A 20,510-nucleotide genomic window follows, 5' to 3' on the forward strand; every position below is an offset into this window, starting at 1 on the left:
GAAAGTACGCTGCAGAAGTTAACACAAGCAATCCAACAGAAACAGAGAAGATAGTTTAAACCAAGTTGGTATCAGTACAGATCCCTGACTGTTCTAAATTATACTCTAGGGACAATTACGGAGAAAGATCTAGAGAAAGTAATTCTGCATAATTCCAGGCTTCTTCCTGCTTAACTCACATGCAAAGCTCTTTTAGGATGCAGACCCCATAATGAATGCTGAGGGTTCAGCATCTTGCTAGAAAGTCCATCATCATTCTTCGTCTTGCATGCCTCAAAAGAGCTGGACTTCATGAAAGCTTGTCCTTTGACCACCATATGAAGCTTTTCATATCTGCCCTTGAATGAAAGCAGCTTTTCTACAAAGTTTCTAAACTTCTTGAGTATTCTAGGTCAGGTTACTGCAAACAATCTCATTCTGGAAGAGAAGGGGTGGGGGGGGGGGTGAGAATTCACTAAGAAACAGCTATTGCACTTTGAATTCACACACTACCATAATCTAAATTAATGTTCAGGTAGCTAAACCTTTTGTTGAGCCAACTAGTTTACAGGCATCCCAGGAACTATAAAAGAAGAAAGGTCAAGCTCATCTCCCAAGTTACTCTCATTTGAGAAACGAAACACACTTATGTCAATTACATCTCTAGAAAGAATACCAATACTGAGGCAAAACCTTAAAAGTTGCACTATTTGAAATAGCAGGTCTTTTCAAAACAAAAGAAGATCCAGGAGTTAGGAATATAGAAACCTAGATGTTTAACTCTGCCTTACAGAATTGTGCATCTAAGCTAGCAGTGCACCACCCAACGCCAGCCCAGAAACCAGGCAGCTGGTTTCCTGACTTAGGGCGAGGTTTCTCAAAAAAGCCAAGCTAAATAAACAGCTCACCACAAATGAGAGGAGAAGGTCCTCCTCTGCTTCCTCCTTCCTCACTTCCCCTACCCTGCCCTTGCTCCTCCTTCACCAGCTCACAGACACACAACCTCTTCCCTTTGCACCTGCTCTTAGGCTTCTCAAGCCACAAAAATTTGCCAACCCCAATTTTAAAAAAAGTTGTCTTTTTTCAGATTAGTTTTCTGACATTTTAGTGAATTTAATCAGCTTATCATGAAATCAAAGAAGTGCCTAGACCTGGCTTGAGAAGAGCCATTGCAGCATGCAGCCAGGAGCAAGGAAAGAGGCCCAAGACTATCTCCAGTCAGGAGCAGCAAACTGTTACTTTGAATCAGACTGTATCACACAAGCTCAGGTTAAAACAACCTGAATCAACACTGCCATGTTCCCGCCTTTCTTCCCGTCCCACCTCTTTGTTCATGCCCTTTTATTTGCACAGCACTGGAAATAGGTCCTGCAGCAAGTCAGTTCAGGGAGCTAAACTAGCAAAAACCTCATTAAATTCAGTTCAACTTTCATAGCAGTGAAGCCTCACACTATGTTTTAGCTTGCGAGTTTAGTGCTTTGGAAACATTCATGTCCGACCACGACAAACAATATTAATTCTCTTATTCAAAAGGTCTAAATCAGAGAGCAACTTTCTCTATTCTTGTTACTGAATAACTGGTTCTGAATAATTGGCTCATGGTCACAAATTCTAGCAATTCTCTCAGATGAAAACCTGCTTGGACACACACTGAAACTACATACAGGCTTTTTGTTATGCATGTAATAAAACAGTACAATTAGAGATGCATTCACTTTGACCATTATGCAATTTTATTTTACCTTTTGGGATCAAAAGCTTCTCCACCTCTGGAACCTCCTCCAGGTGTTCTCCATGCCAGGCGTTCGATGTATTCATCTGCCACAAAAGGCTCCTAGCCACAGAATAAAAACTCCTTACAATGTGCCACAGCAGGCAGTTCCTTAAGCAGCTGCTTACACATCATTCTGAAAGCATTTAGAAGCTTTACTACAATCAAGAGTAAGTACAGTGTCGACAATTACCCCATCACCTCTTATGTTTATGTATTTAATGCAGAGAACACTCTTCTTAATATAGTGGGTTTGGACATCTAGCGTAGAGGTTGCCAAAGTACTAACAAAGAATTTGTTGCTGGTCCGTTAAGAGTCAGCTCTAAACTACCTGTCCTCCTTTCCAGGTGAGCTTAGGGCTTGTCATTACAAAGTATGTGTAGCACGCAGCGGCTACACTAATTCAAGATATAACATCACCAAACCCTGCTGTGGCCCACTAGCCTTCAGCTGTGTGGCTAATCAGAGGGGAGAAGTGATCCGGCTAAAAACGATCATGAGCCAAAGTAAGTTTTCTTTGCATTCACTCCCTTCTTGGGTTCAGCTCTCAGCACGGCACCAGGAGCTAACCTGAGCATGGCACTGCCCTGCAGCGAGAGCAACACCAGCATTGCCTCTGGACACTACCTACCGTCAGAGTGCAGCTGCAGGAACAAAGTTGATAAAAGGGGGGGAAAAAAATAAAGGAAACATAAAACCAGACAATGTATTTCACTTTCCGAAGAAGGAAAAGCAGTGCATTATCAATGCTAAAAACACAAGGTTACCCAAATTTATTCTATAACATCTGCTGAATCTTCCAGAAGAATACTCCACTTGACAATGTTATCCGAGGGCAGAGACCTCATTATAAATCCGAGAGCTCCTACTTCAGTTGACCTAATACTTAAATCAGCTCAAAACTCTTTTTACATGGTCAATATTAAACTCAAAATAGAAACACAGTCTGGTAACATGCATCTTTAAACAACGTATTCATCGCTTCTACTTCACTGATAGTCTAACAGCACGGCTGCATGCTAACAACACTACCATACCTGAGACTGCTAAACTAAATATTCGCACAATTCGGAAAGCTTTTAAATTACATGCAGCAAGAGCTCTAAAACTTTGATACACAAACTAATACACAGCCCAGCAGAGAGCCAGGAACAGCTACGGTTAATAGAGGTACCACGGCTCTCATTTCTCATAATGAAACCCGCCACCACTGCTGTTGATAATACTTGGGTTAAAAAAAAAAAAACAAAAAAAAACAAAAAAACCCCACCTTCACAGGTGTCAAACTGGTTACTGACAGGTGTAAAAATCTCATCAGAAGTAATAGGGAGGGAAATGAAAGTATTATTTTAATATCTAAAACCAGGGGTTGGAAAGCAAATATTGCCAGTTCAAGATTACTGATTACGCACACTAGCAAAGCCACTTCAGTATTTCTCCCCAAAATACATCATGCCCTGCTGATCAGGCCTACCTATGAACCAAAGTATACAAGGGTTTTTTTTTTAAATATGATTTGCAATATGCTGAATCCTTCTAGACAGGACAAAAGTTCTGCCCTTTCAACAGATCACCCAGCAACTCTTCTTTCAAAAACTGACCAGAGTCAGCGTGTCCTGCTCAGCCTCACTGGCGAGTTTCAAACTTAACTGGATGATATGACATACAAATCATTTCTCTACAAGTCACTCATCCCTTTATCCCAGTTCTTCCTGATATACAACCCAAGTTTCCCTTAGGCAAATCCTTTTCCTTGTAAGTTACAATGCAATATTTTCATACTAGATATAAATTCTCTCCTTATGTCATCTTCACATCTAAAAGTTGGGGAACATTTTTGCAACTTTAATTATAGGTTAAACAAACCACTCAATACAGTAACATTCCTTTCAGGGTAACCCTCCAGCTTCCTAATTACCTTATGGCTCTTCTCTGCACTTTTCCTTTATATGAAAATCATTACCACAATCTTTTCTGAAGACCCTGTAACCCAGATGGAGAACCAGTCTGGGTGCAAGGATACCAGTGCCAAATACAACACTACAGAAGAACCATATGTAAGGAGCGAGTTTACTGATGCTATATATATTTCATTTCCTAGGTTTCTCCCTTCCTTCAGATGCACACGTTAAAGATAATTTCTCACACTCATATGACCTTGGGTTTTTTTTGTTGGTGTTTTTCTTCCTTCATAAAATGCAACGGAGTTGTTCTGCAAGCCAGAGCATCAAAGCGTGATCTTCTATGGAAATCTGATAAATACGCTCTGACCCCTCAAAGAAAAACAACGCCAACTTCTCTCTATACACGTGTACACAGAGCGCCTAGAGCTCCTTCCCCTGCATCCCATTTGGCTGGGCAAATGGCAGCAAATGTCGTGGTGGATACCAAACTACACCATGCCGCTGGGCCAGCCATGGCCAAAGAGGACGGTCCCTCTGCAGTCCTTCCCGCAGGACAGGTACCCACTGGCATCCCTCTCTTCTGCAACACTCATCCTGTCTCCTGATCTGCCTCGCTCCTTCTGCAACATCCACTACCCTGCGTAAATTAGAAACCTGCACTTTGTTTCAACGATTTTGACACATCAACAAAAAGTGTTAATTAGTTTAATTAGGATTAAATTATGTCAGAATCACTACTATAAACAGCTGTAGTAATATTTTAAAGAGGGGCATAATCTGGAAAATATTTTTCAAACAAATTTACATAGAAGACTTCAGTTTCTCTTAGTATTCATTATATGAATCCTGTTTTGTACTATTTAAGAAGGATTAACACACAGAGTCTATTACATGCAGAATACTGACCAATGCAGAAACAAAATGAGTTTTTTTCCTTCCAAATTTTCAATGTCAAAGGCTGTATTAAAATAACCTATTTATAAACGAAGTTTGACAGCATCACTTTACGACACCGCACATTCTACTCCAAATCGGTAAGTTTGTTTAGTTTTGTTTGTATAATCTATTTTCTTTTCTTAAAGCAATCCTGCTAATATGGCTACCTATAGCTATCTGACAGCTTAATTCCTATTTTAAATTTCCCTCATAGCTGATTTTCAGCAGTTTCTGCAGAACTATTACAAGTGTCATTTGCAAGTCCTCTGCCTGTTATCAGATGAGGCCCTATAGTCCATTTATTTACAGCTTTCAACATCCCTCTAACTCTAGAAACGTGGCCCTATCCATCCAGCCAATACTACCAATTTAGTAAGAGATATGCCTGAAGTGGATGATAACCTGGTTTGAGCTGGTCTGTATAAGCGAAACTAAACTGGACCCCACCACATTAAAAGCCAGTTTAGTAACAATCATTATTAAATTACACTTTGGCTTATTGAAGGGAGAATGAGTCCACATTCTGTTCAGTTCCAACACAGATCCTTCTACACAATTTCACATGTCTATATTGCAAGTGACTTTCAAACACACACCTACGCAAACATGGCAGCAAAATACTGCCCTCAGTACAGAGCCAACGGTTACTCCCCTAATAAGCACGTTTTCATGTTTTAACCTTCATGGCAATCACCTCAAACTAATTTGGTGAACTTTGCTGTAACCTCTCTTGCCTTTGTGGTGAAAGAGAAATGAGAGCGGGAAAGAAACTGGTTACCATACTGAAAAACAACTTTTCAAACCCTACCTCTAGGCAAAGGCCTCATCTACCGTGCAATTTTATCCTTATTACCAATGGAAAATGGACCTGACTGTTGCACAATCAAACCCAGACAAAACATATGGTTTTCTTTCCACGTCCAAGGTATCTCACATTCAACATCCTACATAGAGCAGAACCGCCTCATCATCACATTGAGATATCAACGGGCTCCTAGGAGAGTCACAGACGTGCAGAGAGCGTACGAAGCCTGACGCCTAACTGCTTTCAATGCGGCATATTAATTTGGCTGTTTTTTAAACAACCAAAAGAAATGAGTCATAGCACTCGTGTGCCATGGTACTGATTCAGAAACACAAGTGCACGCAACGCCTTTACCTAAACCACAGATCTTGCAGTGAAACCGAGTAATAGCTCTCCTGAGGGCTGGGGAAAGTGCGTCCCGGTGTCAAAACCCCCAAACGAGCACCGCGCTCTGGAGCGGCTCATGGCCAAACGTGGGACGCCCGATAAGGGCCGATCGCCCTGTGCCAGCGCTTGGGGACGAGCCCCGCTTGCTCGTCCCAGGCCTCGCGGCCAAAGCCAGCGGTCCAGGCCGGGAGGGACGAACTCGCCCGGCTGCGGGTGACTCTCCTGCTCTGCTCACTCCGGGCCTTGGGGGTCCACCAGGCCTCGCGCTCAGGGCTGCCCGAGCGGACGGTGTTTCCCTCCTTCGGGGAGGCACCGAGGAGGTGGCGACGCCGGGGTCAGCCCAGCGCGTGCCCTGGAGACGAGAAGAGCCACGTTATTTGCTTTTCCGGTCGCGCCCCGGTTGCCGGTGCCGCCTCGGACCCCAGCGCGGGCGGCCCAGGCCCGGCGACCCGCGGCGCGGGGGGCTCGAAGGAAGACGGGGAGCGGCGCAGCTCCTCGCCCAAACTTTCCCCTTCCCCTTCGTTTTCTCGCCTTGCTGTGCAAACACCCGGCTCCCCCCTCCCCCCGGCGCTGCCCCCCGGCTGCGGCTCCCTCCCCGGCGCCGGGCCGCGGCCAGGGAGCCCCCAGCACCGCCGCCGCGGAACCCGCACGGCGCCGGGCCCCGGCCACCCCCCCCGCCCCGAGCCGCGCCCACCTCGAAGAGCTCGGCCGTGGTGGCCATGGCCGCAGGGAGGCGGCGGGCTCCTCAGCGGCCCCGCGCCGCCGCCGCGTCCCCGCCGCCGCCGCCCATTGTGTCCCGCCGCCCCGGCACCGGCACCAGCAGCCGCCGCGGCGCCGCCTCCGCCCGCCGGAAATGGGCCTGCGCCGGGCGCCGCCACCGCCGCGCGCAGCTCCGGCCCCTCCCCGGCCCCGGCCCTGCCGCCGCCGCCGCCGCCCTCCGCGCCGCGCCGCGCCGGGGGGAGCGGGGCGCCGCCTCCTCCCTCGGCCGCTCCGCCATGGCGCTGCGGGCGCTGTGGCTCGTCCGGCACGACCCGGCGGCCGGCGGCGCCGTGCTCTTCTCCCGGTAAGGCCGGTCGCTGAGGGGGCGCCGCGCCCCCCCCCCCCCCGCCCGCTCGCCGCCGCGCGGCTCCGTGACATGGCGACGCCGCGCTGAGGGGGCGCCGCCGCCTCGGGGCCTTCCCAGAGCCAACGGGACCGCGGCGGCGGCGGCGGCGGGGGAGGGAGGGAGGCCGCCCGCTTTTCGGCGAAAACGCCTCGGTTCTGGTCACGTAACTGCAACGCGCTGGTTTTTGCAGCTGCTGCGTTTCGGAGACGCGTTTCTGCGCTCCGCGGCTCCCGGAGGAGGTCTCAAGGTCCGGCCTTGCGACACCACCCCGGGGAGCAAACACGGTGCCCAAAACACGCATTTTGCTGATCTTCTGTTTTCATATTGTTCGTAACTACGCTAAAAGTACAGTATTCTCAGACGGAAATGTGACTTCCGATTGGATTTTAATCGTTGCACGCAAAGGGAGGGTTTTTTTAAGTCAGTGAACCAAAAGCGGGCTTGTTTACAGCTCGCAGAGTGTCCCGCGTGACAAGGCCTCAGGCCAGGTGAGCTGGTGTTGTTGGTCTGGCAAATTTTGTACCCGTTTCTTTATATTCGCTGTGATTGCGGAGGTCTGTATTCCCGGGAAGGAGGGGAAAAAATGTTTGGGAGTTTGGGACAGTAAAATTACCGGCAGCTGGAGACAGGACATACAGTCCCAATCCAAGCTCAGTAAATCTGAAGAAAGAACTGAGAAGGAGGTGAAAAGAAAAGAGCAAGCAGCGTTTCTTCAGATGCAGGCAGATCCCGGCATCGGCTATTCCTCTTGCTGTTTTAGGCTTAGTTGTATTACCTGCAGGCCTGGAGAGGAGGCCTCCCCTCTGCAAATACGGCGAACGGGAAAGCCCCTGTCCCGAAAAGCTGAGAGTGCGATCGAGACGAGAAGGAGGGGGGCTAGTGACAGAGATATCTGCAGGAACTTGTCACACAGTCAGTGGCAGAGACAAGAAACAGGGCTCCTTTGAAAAGGGCAGACCAGACTTGATACTTCATGTGATTTCCAGACTTAGATCTTTCACGTTCCCAGAGGAAATAATAGAGCTGTGGAAACCCCAAGTTTATCCTCCTAACTGACCTTAAATTCAACAAAGGACATAGACAATGTAAAGAATGCTGGATCACATGGAAGCTGTTGGTTGCAGGACTTAGGCACTCAGCTGGAGATACGTGAGCCCTGATCTTTAACCTTAGAGAAGACATCTGGGACATCAAAGCATTCCACTTTTTTGAGCTGATCATAACTTAATTCAGACAAGGAGTGTGTCCTCTCTCTTGAATCGCCAAAGCTCATTCATCCCAGGAAACTTTCATCTTTTTAAGTTTTCATCACTTTCTAGAAGGGAATACTGAAAACCCGAGGGAGAGCAGAAGGGCCAACTAACCACCTAATGACTCAGCTGAATCTGAGCAGATTCAGTGGCAGCATGAGAAGATTGCAGCGGTGTGGGGGAGCTTCAGCAAATGGAGCAGGCAGATTGGGATGTTAGCAAAACTTCAGACAGAAATACCTTCCCTCCCTTTGTTTTAGAAACATCGACTGAAAATAAGAGGCTCACCAAGCTGACAAGAAGCCTCTTATCAGCAGCCTCGCTCAGGAAGTCCTTGTAAACTTTCAAGCTGCAAAACCATGCTGTTTCCTTGCTGCTCAAAATAGCCCGGAGACTGCGGGGATGCGTCTCGCTGTCTTCTGCATCCTGTTTACGGATCTCATAGCTCTGGCTTCTCTCCGCTTGGATTTGCCTTTTCCTTACTGAAATGCTCAAGATGCCTGATTAAGAGTCAAACAAAAAGGCACAGTGACTAAAAATAAGCCAGAGGGAAGCATAGCTGCCTCCAGTAAGAGACTGTGCTGCTCAGTTAAGAAAAAGGGATGTGAGGGGGACTTTTAGCTGGTAGGATAAGAACCATGTGAGTGTTCAGGAACAGAAGAGGAACACTACATACAGAGGCCATAGATGTGCCGCTTTGCTGTGATCACAATTTCCCTAGCAATTTAAGAAACACACTATCAATATGTCTTCACAAAGGTTATATAAAAAGGGGACTAATCGAAGGCATTTACAAATGTGTGGTTTTTTCTCCCATGTTAGTTATTTTTAAATGTGGGCCAAACATGCAGTCTGAGAAGAGATCCATTACAGGGTGATTAGGAAAGTGATTTAACTAGTTCCGTGGTGTGTAACTTGTGATAGGGATTTTGAGGATCCATGGATAACTACTAAGGAAAACCACAAAAGAGAATACAGAAAAGCTAGTCTGTATCAAGCTTAATTTAAGAGAGACTCAGGGGAGTTCATAGTTCCAAAAAGATGAAAACCAGTGCAATAGTAGAAATAATCACTTTTCTTTTCTTGGCTATTTATTAAAAGACAATTCTTTGATAGATTTAGGTTAGCTTGAGAAGAAATTCATCCCTCTTTTATTGAAAAAATAATGCTAATAATACAGAGAAAAAATCCCCAGATGTTGCATTAAACAGCTAATGTGGTTTTCTCAAACATTTTTGTAGAAAATTTAAAGTGAAATTACACATTGATACAACATAGCCATTTTAAAATATACAAAAACTTGTGTCTCTGTAACACTAGGATTACGCCTCAAATACTCATACGTTGAAAAATTAAATGATGAACCAGTCATACCAGCTTTATGTTACACATATTGCACATATGCTCTAGAATCCATTTCACCCCCACAAAAAAGTATGCAACTGTTACTGGAAAAATTGAACTTATGTGCAGTGAAATCTTTTTGGATTTATAATTTTGTAAAGATTTTTTTAGATAAACTTCTCAGATCAGTTAAAGCAGCCACTGCAGATCAATTGTGCAGGCTCAGAATGGCAATGCAAAACGTGCATCCAAGTAACTTTAGTGACCAGTTTTTACTAGAAGTAGCAGAAATACAATACTGTATATATGCAAAAAATTCTTGTAATTGAATTTGATTACATGGGACATCTGTTTTCTTAGATGTCTGAAAACTAGTCTTCAGTATGATCTAGCCTCTTAGCAATATTTAGCTGTTGAAGTTCTGCTGCAGGGTAGTGAACCATGCTTGGTTTCAGTAGTGTTGTTTAAACATCCTACATCTTTGTGCAACAGGAAAGGTGGACAGATGGACAAATGTTCATTTCATTAAAAAAAAGAGGGAATGTGTTTGCTCAAAGTGTCCAGTAAAAATCCGCCAGTGTGAATCCAAATTACATGTGCAAAAGTTTTATTGACAATGATTTGCATTCTGATCCTAAGAGAAACCCATCCTGGATTATATCAATATTCTAAAGATTTTTAAAATGCTCCTTGCATTCTGTGACAACCAGCAAAGGGATTGTGTGACTCTGCTTTTGGGAATTACGTTTGTGTGATGTTCTGGGCGGGAAAAGGTGAGTAGCATTAAGAGGCTCTTATTTCCATGTCGCAGACGTTACCCCACTGTCGAAGTGCGAGCAAAGACCTTCAATGGATCAACACACGTGGCTGTGCCAGATGACAGCGCTTTTCTTAAAGCCTTGCTTTTTGAACTCAGACTCACGGATCAGAATTTTGTGGAATATCGAGACACCTGTACTCGCATCAATAAGGCGTCGGTATATGCGGTGCGCACTGAAGGAGGGGATCTCTGGCCTGTGCTTGCTTTTCAGAAGGGTAATCTGATCTATGCATGTCTTCCACTGGTCGAGGAGGCCTTGAAGCCACAGCCGCCCCTCCTTAGCATTAGTGGGATCTCGCAAGGACTTGATCTTTTGTCAGGCATTCTGGACTTCGTCTCTCCCAGTCGGAAAAATGAAGCTGAGTTGAATGCAAAAGTAGGCCAGCTTCGAAATTTGCTTCTACAGGCCTGTCCTCTTGGCACCCCTTTGCAAACAAACTTGCGCAGCTTAAACAGCTCATTTGATGACATTCAAGATTTTTCTCCAAATCGTGATCCGAAGCAACCAGCTTGGAGAACCAACACATATAAAGGCAAACCACACATTACTGTTAGCATTGCAGAAAAAGTCAAGTGTATGCAATATGACAAAAGAGATGTTGTGGACATGTGGCAAGTGTATGGAACTGTAACTTGCAAGGTGAGAGCATTTCTTGTGCAAGTCTGACCAAACCACTTACCATTCGGGCACACTGACAAAGTACATATTCATCTCATTTTCCTTTAGTATATGATCTGTGAACTTCTAATACTGTAATATTAGGACGTGTAACAGGCTATTGCATACTAGCAGGGAATTTTATTTTGATCTGTATTGTTACTTTCCTGCATGTTTCATGCATTTTTCACTATTTGTGGGACTTAAATTTCCGGCAGTAGCTACATCCTGTGTATTTCCCCAAGGTTTTTTTTCTTTAATGAAATAGGGAGAAATCATTTCATGCAGTGTTTGCATATAAAGACTAAGAAATGGTGATGATAATGCCAAGTTTACTTCCAGCAGTCTGACAGACAATGCGTTTAATAATGATTAGAAACTGAATTCCCGAGTAGGTCTTCTACAAGTGTCTTCACATGAGTGTTTTTTTAATTAATTTTTTTACCAAATGAAAGTTTATCTTCTGTCCTGCTTCATTCTAGTATAACAAAATTTTGACTCCACAAATGCAGTTTTTATGACTAACATAAAAACAGTTGATACAGAGTCTGGTGAACAAAACCATACTTACTCGTCTCCCAAGGAAGCCAACCTAAGTACTGCACTTCTGAAGACTAGGTTATTTCCCACCAGCCATGGTGGTAGGGATTATGTGGGTGAACAGCTTCCTGCTCTCCGAGGGACACGTTTCTAGGTCATCTTGCAGAGTGGATGGCCTTACATAAAAAGAAAGCCCTGGTGTAATCAGGCGCTGCTGAGCTGGCACGCGAAGGGACGAGACAATGGATGCGCTGCACGTGGTTGCTGAGAGAAAGCTGACGTGGGACCACGGTGGCCATTAATAGCATGTTTGAATCTATTAAGCAGATGTTGTAAAAGTAACTGAATTAATTAGGCTGCCACTGAGTGTGTTTATGTAACATTTATAGTAATTTAGCTATAACAGTAAGTTCTTGGCTTTCTTGTATGCTGTTTTCTTGATAAAGAATATTTGTAAATTAAAAGCCATGTAGCCAAGGCTCTAGGCCGGTAGCCGTGCTGTGTGAAAGGCTATGGGAGAGGGAAGGGGACTTCGGTTACAAAGTGTTTGTCAGTACTAATATTTGAAACCAGTTGAAGTTTTTCAGTGTGATAATGTTTGCATTTGATTTTTAAACATGTAATGCTGATGGAAATATTTTAGAATAACTTCTTGACTTCATTTTTTTCAAGTGTGATATAGAGGGAGCTGCACCAAATGTTACCCTCAGTTTGAATCTCCCTACTAATGGCTCTCCGCTCCAAGATTTCGTGGTCCATCATTGTGTGACCTCCATTGACTCTGCCATGCTCATGTCCAGCAGTGTTGATGCACTGGATGATTCTGCGTTTAGTGGACCTTACAAATTTCCTTTCATTCCTCCATCAGATTCATTCGACTTGTGTTCCTACACTTCCCAGGTAATGACATCCCTGTACCTCATTGTTTTCTGGTCTTCAGAGAGGAATAAAAATATCTGTGCTTCTCAAGGGAATAAAAATACCTGTTCTTCTCCAGGTGCCTGTTCCACCAATTTTGGGACGTTACCAACTGAATGAAGAGGGATCACAGTTAAAATTAGCAGTTAATTTAAAACTTCATGAAAGTATAAAGAATGCTTTTGAGTACTGTGAAGCGCGAATACCTTTTTTTAACAGGTAAGAATAGGAAATCATAAATACATTTCTTGCTTTTCTCTGTAATTTTCCTAAAATAAACCTGTCAGGAGTCAATGTAATAGGTTTTGCTACATCAAAACAATAGCAGTGGACACCGACCTAGTAAGGTGTCAAGAAACCCCCTTGGAATTCTTGTAATTTCCACTCAGAATATTTGATGACATTCTGGATACTTTTTTTTTATTATTATTAAAGTATCCTGTTTCCCTGTGGTATTTTTTTTTCCACGTTAAATGCAGTCACAATCCTCAATCCAGGTGGATTAAGTCTGGAGATCACTTCCAACCCAGAGTTACCTGTTCCTTAAGACTGCTAATCCTAGCCACAGATCAGCTTATCAAAAATATAGTTATTTAAAATTAAAACGATCGTTTTCATTTAAGCCTCTCTTACAACTGCCATGACTATATTGCCACATAATTATCCTGAAAATTTAAAGATGAAATGATACAAAGTTGCTGGTGCTGATCATAGTGTTCCCAAAATACTCTCAGTGAACTGAAGACAGTGCAATATCAACAGCACTCTTATGATTACTAGGTTGAAACCACAGTGTTTTCCTCCTGCTCTATAATTTCTTTCCATAAATTAGTGGTGTGTTTAGATTGGTGTGATTTGTCTGTATGCACGTAAATAATGGCTTTCGGTATTTGTTACTTTCTTTAACAAAGTAACTGTTAACAAATACTGAATAATACTAATTCCAATGGCTTTATTACTCCTCTCCCATACTATAGGGGCCCAATCACTCATTTAGAGTACAAAGTTAGTTATGGCCAACTGGATCTATCGCGAGAAAAGAGCTTACTGGTTTGGGTCATAGGTAAGCTATGCACCCCTACAGCCTCCTACCTCCTCCCCTAATCAGTTTTGTGTATTGTAAACACAGATGTATAATAGATGCTGTTTCTGGCTTTAGGACAAAAGTTCCCTAAGTCTTTGGAAATTTCTCTTACTGGAACTGTGACTTTTGGCGCTACAAGCGAAGAGCACCCAACTGATATCATTTGCATTGGGAACACTGCTTATGTAAAAGTAAGTTGCAGTCTCTGTGAAAAGATGCCTTAGTAATCATTTTTTCATTATCTTAAATTGGCTCTGAAGATGCACTGATTTTGACCAGACATAATTATTAACCTCTTTGTTCTCATTATGGAGTTTTCTATTTTCTTGCTTACAGGATATGATATCCTTGTCACTTTGGGATACACTTGCACACCAAGAGCATCTAACATAGGTACAGTAAGCATAACAGCATGCAACTGATCATGTTTTTCCTCTCTTTCTGCAGCTGTATTTTAGGATCCCAGACTTCACGCTTACTGGATGTTACGTGGACCAGCATTCTGTTCAGCTCTTTTCACCAGGAAAACCAAAAATCAATGCCTGTGAGTTACCAAACGTTGATTATTTAACCAAAACTTTGTATTGAAGTTATGAATTGGATGTCAATGACTAAAATTAAGTAACTAAAGTTGGGCAACTCTTTTCATGGTTTTCTTGGGACATGCCAGATAATTTTTCTCTCTGCTTTTTATTTCTTTTCCAGGGATGCTTAATGCACCTTTGGAGTAGGGACTGGTATCTCCCCTTTTAGATGAAAGCGCTTGTCACTCAGTTACAAAGTCCGGTTCTCCCTTAGACTCTCTACCCTTAGCCCTGTGATATTTTACTATGTTCTGCAGAACAGCAGAACTTTAACTGGGGAGAGAGAGAATACCTCTGTGTAGTCTGGTCTGTTTGTCACAACACTTTCCTAGGGGATGTGTAGGGTTTGGGATACAAACTGCAGTTACAGAACTCGGCCCTGTGTGCAAGGTAAGGCTGTTACTGTGGATGTGGTCCTACGTTAAATCTGTGGAGCAGAAAATGGAAACCAAGTCTGCTTATCCTTGAATTAACACATGACTAGTTCCAAGTCTGCACCATAAATGTACTAATTGGGAACACAGTAGGCACTCATTAAATCTGAGCAGTAGTGTCTAATGAAAGCATTTTTATGTGTTGCTTTGGATCTTTTGAAACTTCTGCTAGTTATGTTAGCAGAAGCCTGGAAATGCATTTGAAAACTGTGATCTACACTATTAGTTTTGTGACAGGTCACATTCAGTCCTCAATTGTAACACCAAAAAGCATTATTTTCATACTGTATATTTTATATCAAGTATGCAATTTATATTCATTGAACAAAATCCAAGCCATCCACCTGCTTTTGACTTAACCTCTGTTTGAATTTTAAGCTTATGACTGATACATTAGTAAAGGTAATTGAAGCTGAGACTTTAAATGTCTCATTATCAGAAATGATTTTCAAATAATAGTAAGAGTCTTACAGTTTAAAGAGGCCATTATACCTTTTCTGTAAACTAGTAAGGATGGATTAGTAGTCTCTTAACTTGGATGAAGGAATGTCTGATTTTAAGGCACCTCATAATGCTTATTTTTCTTGCCTGTTTTTTAGCCCGGGAACTGACTTCCTCTGATTACTACATCTGGAATTCCAAAGCATCAGCACCTATCATATACAAAACCTTACTTACTAATGAATGATTTTTGTATTTAAACAAAAAAGATGGCTAATGAAAGTAATGTCAGTGATACAGTAAAAATAAATTTGCTGCAGCATTTTTAATGTTTATGTCTATTTAAAAAAAATCTGTTGTGAGAAAGATCAAATGAATTTGGTTTTCTTGACAATTTAAAACCAACTTATGTTTACAGTCCTGGACAGCAACTTAGAGAAGGCAATCTGAAAAGTACTTGCCCTGCCCATTTATATGTCCGTTCTAACATTAACTGGTACAAAGTAAGTACCCAGTGATGCGGATGATGTCGACTGGTATGCTTGAGCACATCTTCCCAGGAGGACTCGCAGTTACTTCACTGACTTTGTAAACCAAAGGGTTCACCAGGACACGAAAGCTTTCAATGTCTTACTCCTGTCCTGAAGTTACAAGAATCTTATTAAACCCCAGATTAACAGCACTGTTAAAAGCAAGAGAGTTCCCTTCTTTTCACAAGATGATTTTGTGCAGAGATGAGTTCAGGATACATACGAGCCAATAATGTATGAGAATTTTAAGAGAGGCAGTATGATATGAGCTGTGCTTTTAGAAGTGGAGATGATACAGGAGTATTTTATTGCTTCTGTCTGCAGAAGTAATGAGTTCCTTTTCATATCTGCCTGCAAACTGCGTTGTTCTGAGAGCTGCTGTTAGTGAGTATCCAGAAGTGCGAACCTGATTTTTAAAGGCATAAGGCTAACTCTGAGCAGACAGAAACAGCTAAGTTTGCTGGAGGTTCCAAGAAGCATCACTGAGCCATTTTCCCTAGAAAAAAAGAGGCTTAAAGGAACAGAACTTGGCTTACAGAGGAAACCTCTAATTTTGAGAAGAAAATTGGTATCTGCAGGAACACAGGAAATGGACTTTAAGAGAGTTATCAGGAAATGAGCAAATTCTGAAAGGCTGGTGAAAACCTGAGGGAACCTGGAGAGCAGCACAAAAGAAGAGAAGAATGTCGTCTAATAACTGAGCATGCCGGCTGCTCCTGCCGTACCTCTTGTTTAACTGTACGCTGTGTGATAAATAAGATTAGTGATTATGTAAGGAGAAAAGTTTTAAGCTATAATTTAAAAAATGCTTAGATTGAGATAGTAATCTAATTGGTTGGTTAAATGTTCTAAAGAGTGGATTAATTCATGTGAAACATGCCGTTCAGCTGAAACTGCTATGCAAACTTATCAAGGAGTGCTATGCTATGACCCATTTCACAAAGATGCTATGTCTGTTGTGATTATTGTGATTAGCAGGCAAAAGGTGAATTAATGAATTTGCCCTGAATCCAGCCCCCACCATTACAGGCAGCTGCATGCCTCGACAGCACAGTGTGCATGGGGAAAGGCGTCTCTCTGCTGGAAGGGTTCAGATCATGCTGTGTGGCTAGGCACCCGCTGCAGAATTTCAGTATGCAGTGTTTGCTTCCAGCCTTCCCATGAGAAATGTAGAAGCTGTCTATATGGCACAGCAGCCAAGGGAGAGATGGCTTTTCTCCTTCATAGGTGTCTAAAGAGTACTCCCCAGGAAATGCTATGCAACGATGGGACTGCAGAAACTCGGTGCATTAGAACAGGAGAGTCCCCGTGTACTCCAAAGCATGGAGGCCTTCCCAAGTCATGTTCCTTTTTGGTTTTCCACTTGTCCATGTTTCCATCCTCTCTCAAGATTAGGACAGCTGCAGTACTCAGGAATGTGGGTGGTTTAGGTTACTTTGGGCACAGCTATCAATGTGGGTTTGGATGGAGGGAGAGGGAGGGTGATGCTTCTCTTCTAGCCATGAGCAGCTTTATACAACTTAGGGGAAGCCGTTGCCCATTCACATTAGAAAAGTTTTGCTCCATAAACCTCTGGATTATAGGCCTAGCCTGCTTTTGCTGCAGTGCTCTGCTCCTGCTCAGGCATAGCTCTATAGTAAGAGAAGAGGGGAAGAGAGGCTGTGTGTGCCTTCTAGCAAAGTGTGACTGAAGCCTCTGGCAATCATGCACATGCAACCTACTCTGGTCTTTGAAAAGGACCCTTGAACTTGTCAGACACCAAAACAGGTTAAATTGGCACGTGCCTTAATCCAACAGCCATGTGCAAAAACCATGAGACACCAACACTGGTAGAGAGTCTGATTAAGCCTTTCTCCTGACCTGATGGCTACACTTCTATTTTGAGACGTTCAGTTGAGAGTGTCTCCCATGATATGGAGGAGGTGGGTTTGCATCCTCATGGAAAAGAAGGGAATTGAACATGCATTCTCCATCCCCTGTGAGGTAAAAGGGAAAGAACATGCTGATTTTCTCTCTGGCACTGGCTGCTTTTTCTGTAGCACCTAGTCTGTGAGAGCTGCCTGAACCAGTACCATGCTTTGCAAAGGAGATAAGCAGAGGAACACTTGATCTCATTCAAACTAGACAGCAAGCAACTCAGCTCTGTCATGACTGAGGTAGCTTTAGTCACGCCCAGAACACAGAACGTGGGAGAGAAGTAAGTGACGTGTGTAGAGGTTTCAGGTGCCTCCAGAGCTGGGCAGCAAATAGAGACATCGGGGAGACTACAGTTTTGGTGTTCCTGGAAGTCAATGTTCAAGGAGTTACAAATGACTATATCCTTCTGTAGATCTTTGTGCATTCCTTGGTAGTTCCTCCAACGGTTGCACTGTTTCTCTGCATGCTCTGGCCATTTTTCATGTTCATAAGAGGGAGAAATGAACACTAAAAAATAAATAAGGAAGATACAACTATAAGGTCACCAGAGTCTGAGAACTCCATGGCAGTGGTGGTAACTAACAGAAGTTCTGGTGGGCAGGTGATTGAGCACTGTATCTGCGGTGTTCCTTTAGCTATTTAAAGTGTCAACACCTTTTTGAAGATAGTACAATTGCTTAAAAAATATTCAATTTTAAAGGGAAAAATTAAGAATTCTCTTTTGGTATAGAGCACTGTTTCTTCCACAGGAGCACTTGCTGCTTCAAGTGCTTGGTATTTATAATTTCCTCACAGGTATAGATTGCGTGCAGATACATGCAGATAGCTTTGCATGAAGAATTTTAAAAGAGCTGGCTGAGGAGTTCTTCAGACTTGGTATTGCATTTCAAAGAACTAGAAGAAATGAACATGCAAATCTTTGACAAGAATAAACAGAAAGACTTGAAAGTGTTGGTTTATCAACCTGACAGGGTCCCAAATAAAACAGCGGGTATAAATAAGCACAAAGTTAATATAGAACTCATTTCATTAATAAAATGAATTCCATTTTATAAAATTCTGGGGTAATATAAGTAATGCCAAGTAATGTGAATTTATAGCAATTTTTTTTGGATGAGATTGCAAGTTCAGTTGGTAAAGATAATAGAGCTGATGTAACAGACCTGTAAGAAATTAAAGCAAAGCAAAGTCCATGTGTAACCCATTAAACACATTAAAAACTAGCTGACATTTCAGAGTGCAATAGCAATGGGGAACAATCATCAAAATGTTTTGGATCCCAGCTGTGTGACTTAAAAGTTTGTGGAAGAAAACAGAATTTGCACTGATGAAATTTGTGGGTGGGGCAATGACTGAGAAGCAGTGATTAATGAAGATACTGAAACCCTCATCCCAGATGAGTTGAATAGCTCAGCAAAAACAAAAGTAGATGTTCCAGCACAAGCAGTTGCAACGGTACCTGTCTGGGAACAGATGCCATCAATATAGGGTGAGAGGAAGAGGGGGCCAAGGAAGGATACAAGTGTCAAAAAAACTTAGTACAAGGCTGAGGTGTGCATTGCTGCAGCCAGAAGGACCAATATAACCACTGAATGTTTAAGGAAGAAAAACACAGAAGGAGGAGCACTTGGCAGCAGTGTGAGCACTTGCCAAATCTCGTGAACCTGCAGTGCCCCCATTGCTAGAAAAACATCCAGACTGGGGAGCTCCCGAGACAAGTCATGAGAAGGCCAAGGTTAAGGACTAGAAGACATGTTTTAGGATGAAGGATTCCAGGAGAGGACAAACATAGAGTATGTAGGGCTCAGAGAGGACAAACGCCTTGGGTGCAGGGTTGGAAGAGGGCTAGAGTGCGTCCGGTTCTCCCTAATCCTTCCAAGGGATGTTCCCTAACCTCTACATCATTCATCCCTAGCTGATTTCCATGTTCTTGTCACAAAAAGATTTTCCCTAAATCTCGCCTAAATCGCCTTGGTTCTTCGATGCCTGCCCACCTCTCAGTCACCTTGCTCCTCTCGGTATGGCCTCCAAGTGTCATGTCCCAAAAGTGTCACTGTCCTGAGGTGCCGAGGTGAGGAGAGGGATCCCCTGCGATGCCTTACATGCGCTCCTCCTCCTCCAAAGCCCAGCCAGCCTCGATGGCCGTCAGCTTTACTGCACTCAAGCTTCCCAGAGGGGTCCCACCCCAGCAGTTGTGCCCTGACCTGGACTTGTGGAGCTGATGACTCCAACCCAGGGCAGTGCTTTGCTCTAGTCCTCACTGAATTGTGTCCTATTTACCTCAGCCCATTTCTTCAATTCAAGTGTCCCCAACATGTTCACAGGGTCTGTTCCTCCCACTGCAGAAAGGAATTAGTGTACCTAACAGGACTGGCTGTTGGCAAATCCATACTGGCTGTTGCTTATTGCTGTTCTGTTTAGAGGTATTTTTGTACTTTTCTGGTGTTCTGGAAGTCCACTCCTCCCACCAGGGTCCTAAAGTATGTCGCAACAGCTCCAAGACGCTCTCTGCCAGTTCCTCAAGTACTTTGGGGTAAATCCTGTTATTTCAGATAATTTGTAAGCAGTTACATTTTCTAAGTTGTCTCTAACTTACTCCTTCCCTCCTCTTCCCTCTTCTGCATTTTTATTCTGTTTTTTCCAGTGTTAAGTTCTTTGGCAATTTGATAACAGTTAAGCATTTTATCATATATTGAAACAAAAAAGGCATTAAACATTAGCCTTTGCAGCAGCTTTCCTTTACTTATGTATGCTATCTTTTATGCATATCCTTAGAAATTTGTCACACTTTGTCCTATTTGTACAAGCCCTTCTGGAGTTGTAGGTCATAACAGAGCTTGTGTGTAAGCCCGCTTTGTCCTTTACTGTATTTGCTGTCTTTCCTTCACCACTGCTTACTTTACACTTGTTCTTTCATCCTGTTGCTGTAGAAAACACCTATTCCCCTGGGCTGCCTTGTCTCGTTGACTAATTTCCCGTAGACTCCCACTTACCAGCTTTCTGAACATACTGAAATTTGCTTCTGTTCCCCTTCTTTCCTCTGATGGGGTTCTCAATGCCTTGTGTTACTGTCACCGTCCCCCACGCTGCCTTCCGCTGTCC

At 43.3% G+C, this 20,510-nt stretch overlaps 2 protein-coding genes across 2 annotated transcripts in view; one reads left to right on the forward strand and one right to left on the reverse strand.

Moving 5' to 3' along the window:
- The window catches only part of EXOC5 (exocyst complex component 5), a 28,680-nt gene extending 21,998 nt beyond the window's left edge, over nt 1-6,682 (reverse strand). The window contains exons 1-2 of the mRNA XM_064511885.1: nt 6,478-6,682; nt 1,722-1,813 (exon numbers count right to left, since the gene is read on the reverse strand). Of these exons, the coding sequence (XP_064367955.1) occupies nt 1,722-1,813; nt 6,478-6,504 (119 nt within the window). The 5' untranslated portion in view covers nt 6,505-6,682. The remainder of the gene's footprint in view (nt 1-1,721; nt 1,814-6,477) is intronic.
- Nucleotides 6,677-15,290, forward strand: AP5M1 (adaptor related protein complex 5 subunit mu 1). Its single transcript, XM_064511886.1, has 8 exons — nt 6,677-6,846; nt 10,294-10,942; nt 12,173-12,400; nt 12,498-12,637; nt 13,396-13,481; nt 13,578-13,693; nt 13,950-14,046; nt 15,120-15,290. The coding sequence occupies exons 1-8, from the start codon at nt 6,779-6,781 to the stop codon at nt 15,206-15,208; spliced, it is 1,473 nt and encodes a 490-aa protein (XP_064367956.1). The 5' UTR covers nt 6,677-6,778; the 3' UTR covers nt 15,209-15,290.
- Nucleotides 15,291-20,510: the final 5,220 nt, after the last annotated feature.

Source organism: Dromaius novaehollandiae, chromosome 5, assembly GCF_036370855.1.
Source record: "Dromaius novaehollandiae isolate bDroNov1 chromosome 5, bDroNov1.hap1, whole genome shotgun sequence".
Lineage (NCBI taxonomy): Eukaryota > Metazoa > Chordata > Aves > Casuariiformes > Dromaiidae > Dromaius > Dromaius novaehollandiae.

Excerpts from the sequence above, each read along its gene's own strand:
- AP5M1 (XM_064511886.1), top strand. The coding sequence starts at position 6,779 with ATGGCGCTGCGGGCGCTGTGGCTCGTCCGGCACGACCCGGCGGCCGGC. Across the intron at positions 12,401-12,497 it reads TGTGTTCCTACACTTCCCAG|GTGCCTGTTCCACCAATTTT; the intron begins GTAATGACATCC and ends GTTCTTCTCCAG. Across the intron at positions 13,694-13,949 it reads GGAACACTGCTTATGTAAAA|CTGTATTTTAGGATCCCAGA; the intron begins GTAAGTTGCAGT and ends CTCTTTCTGCAG.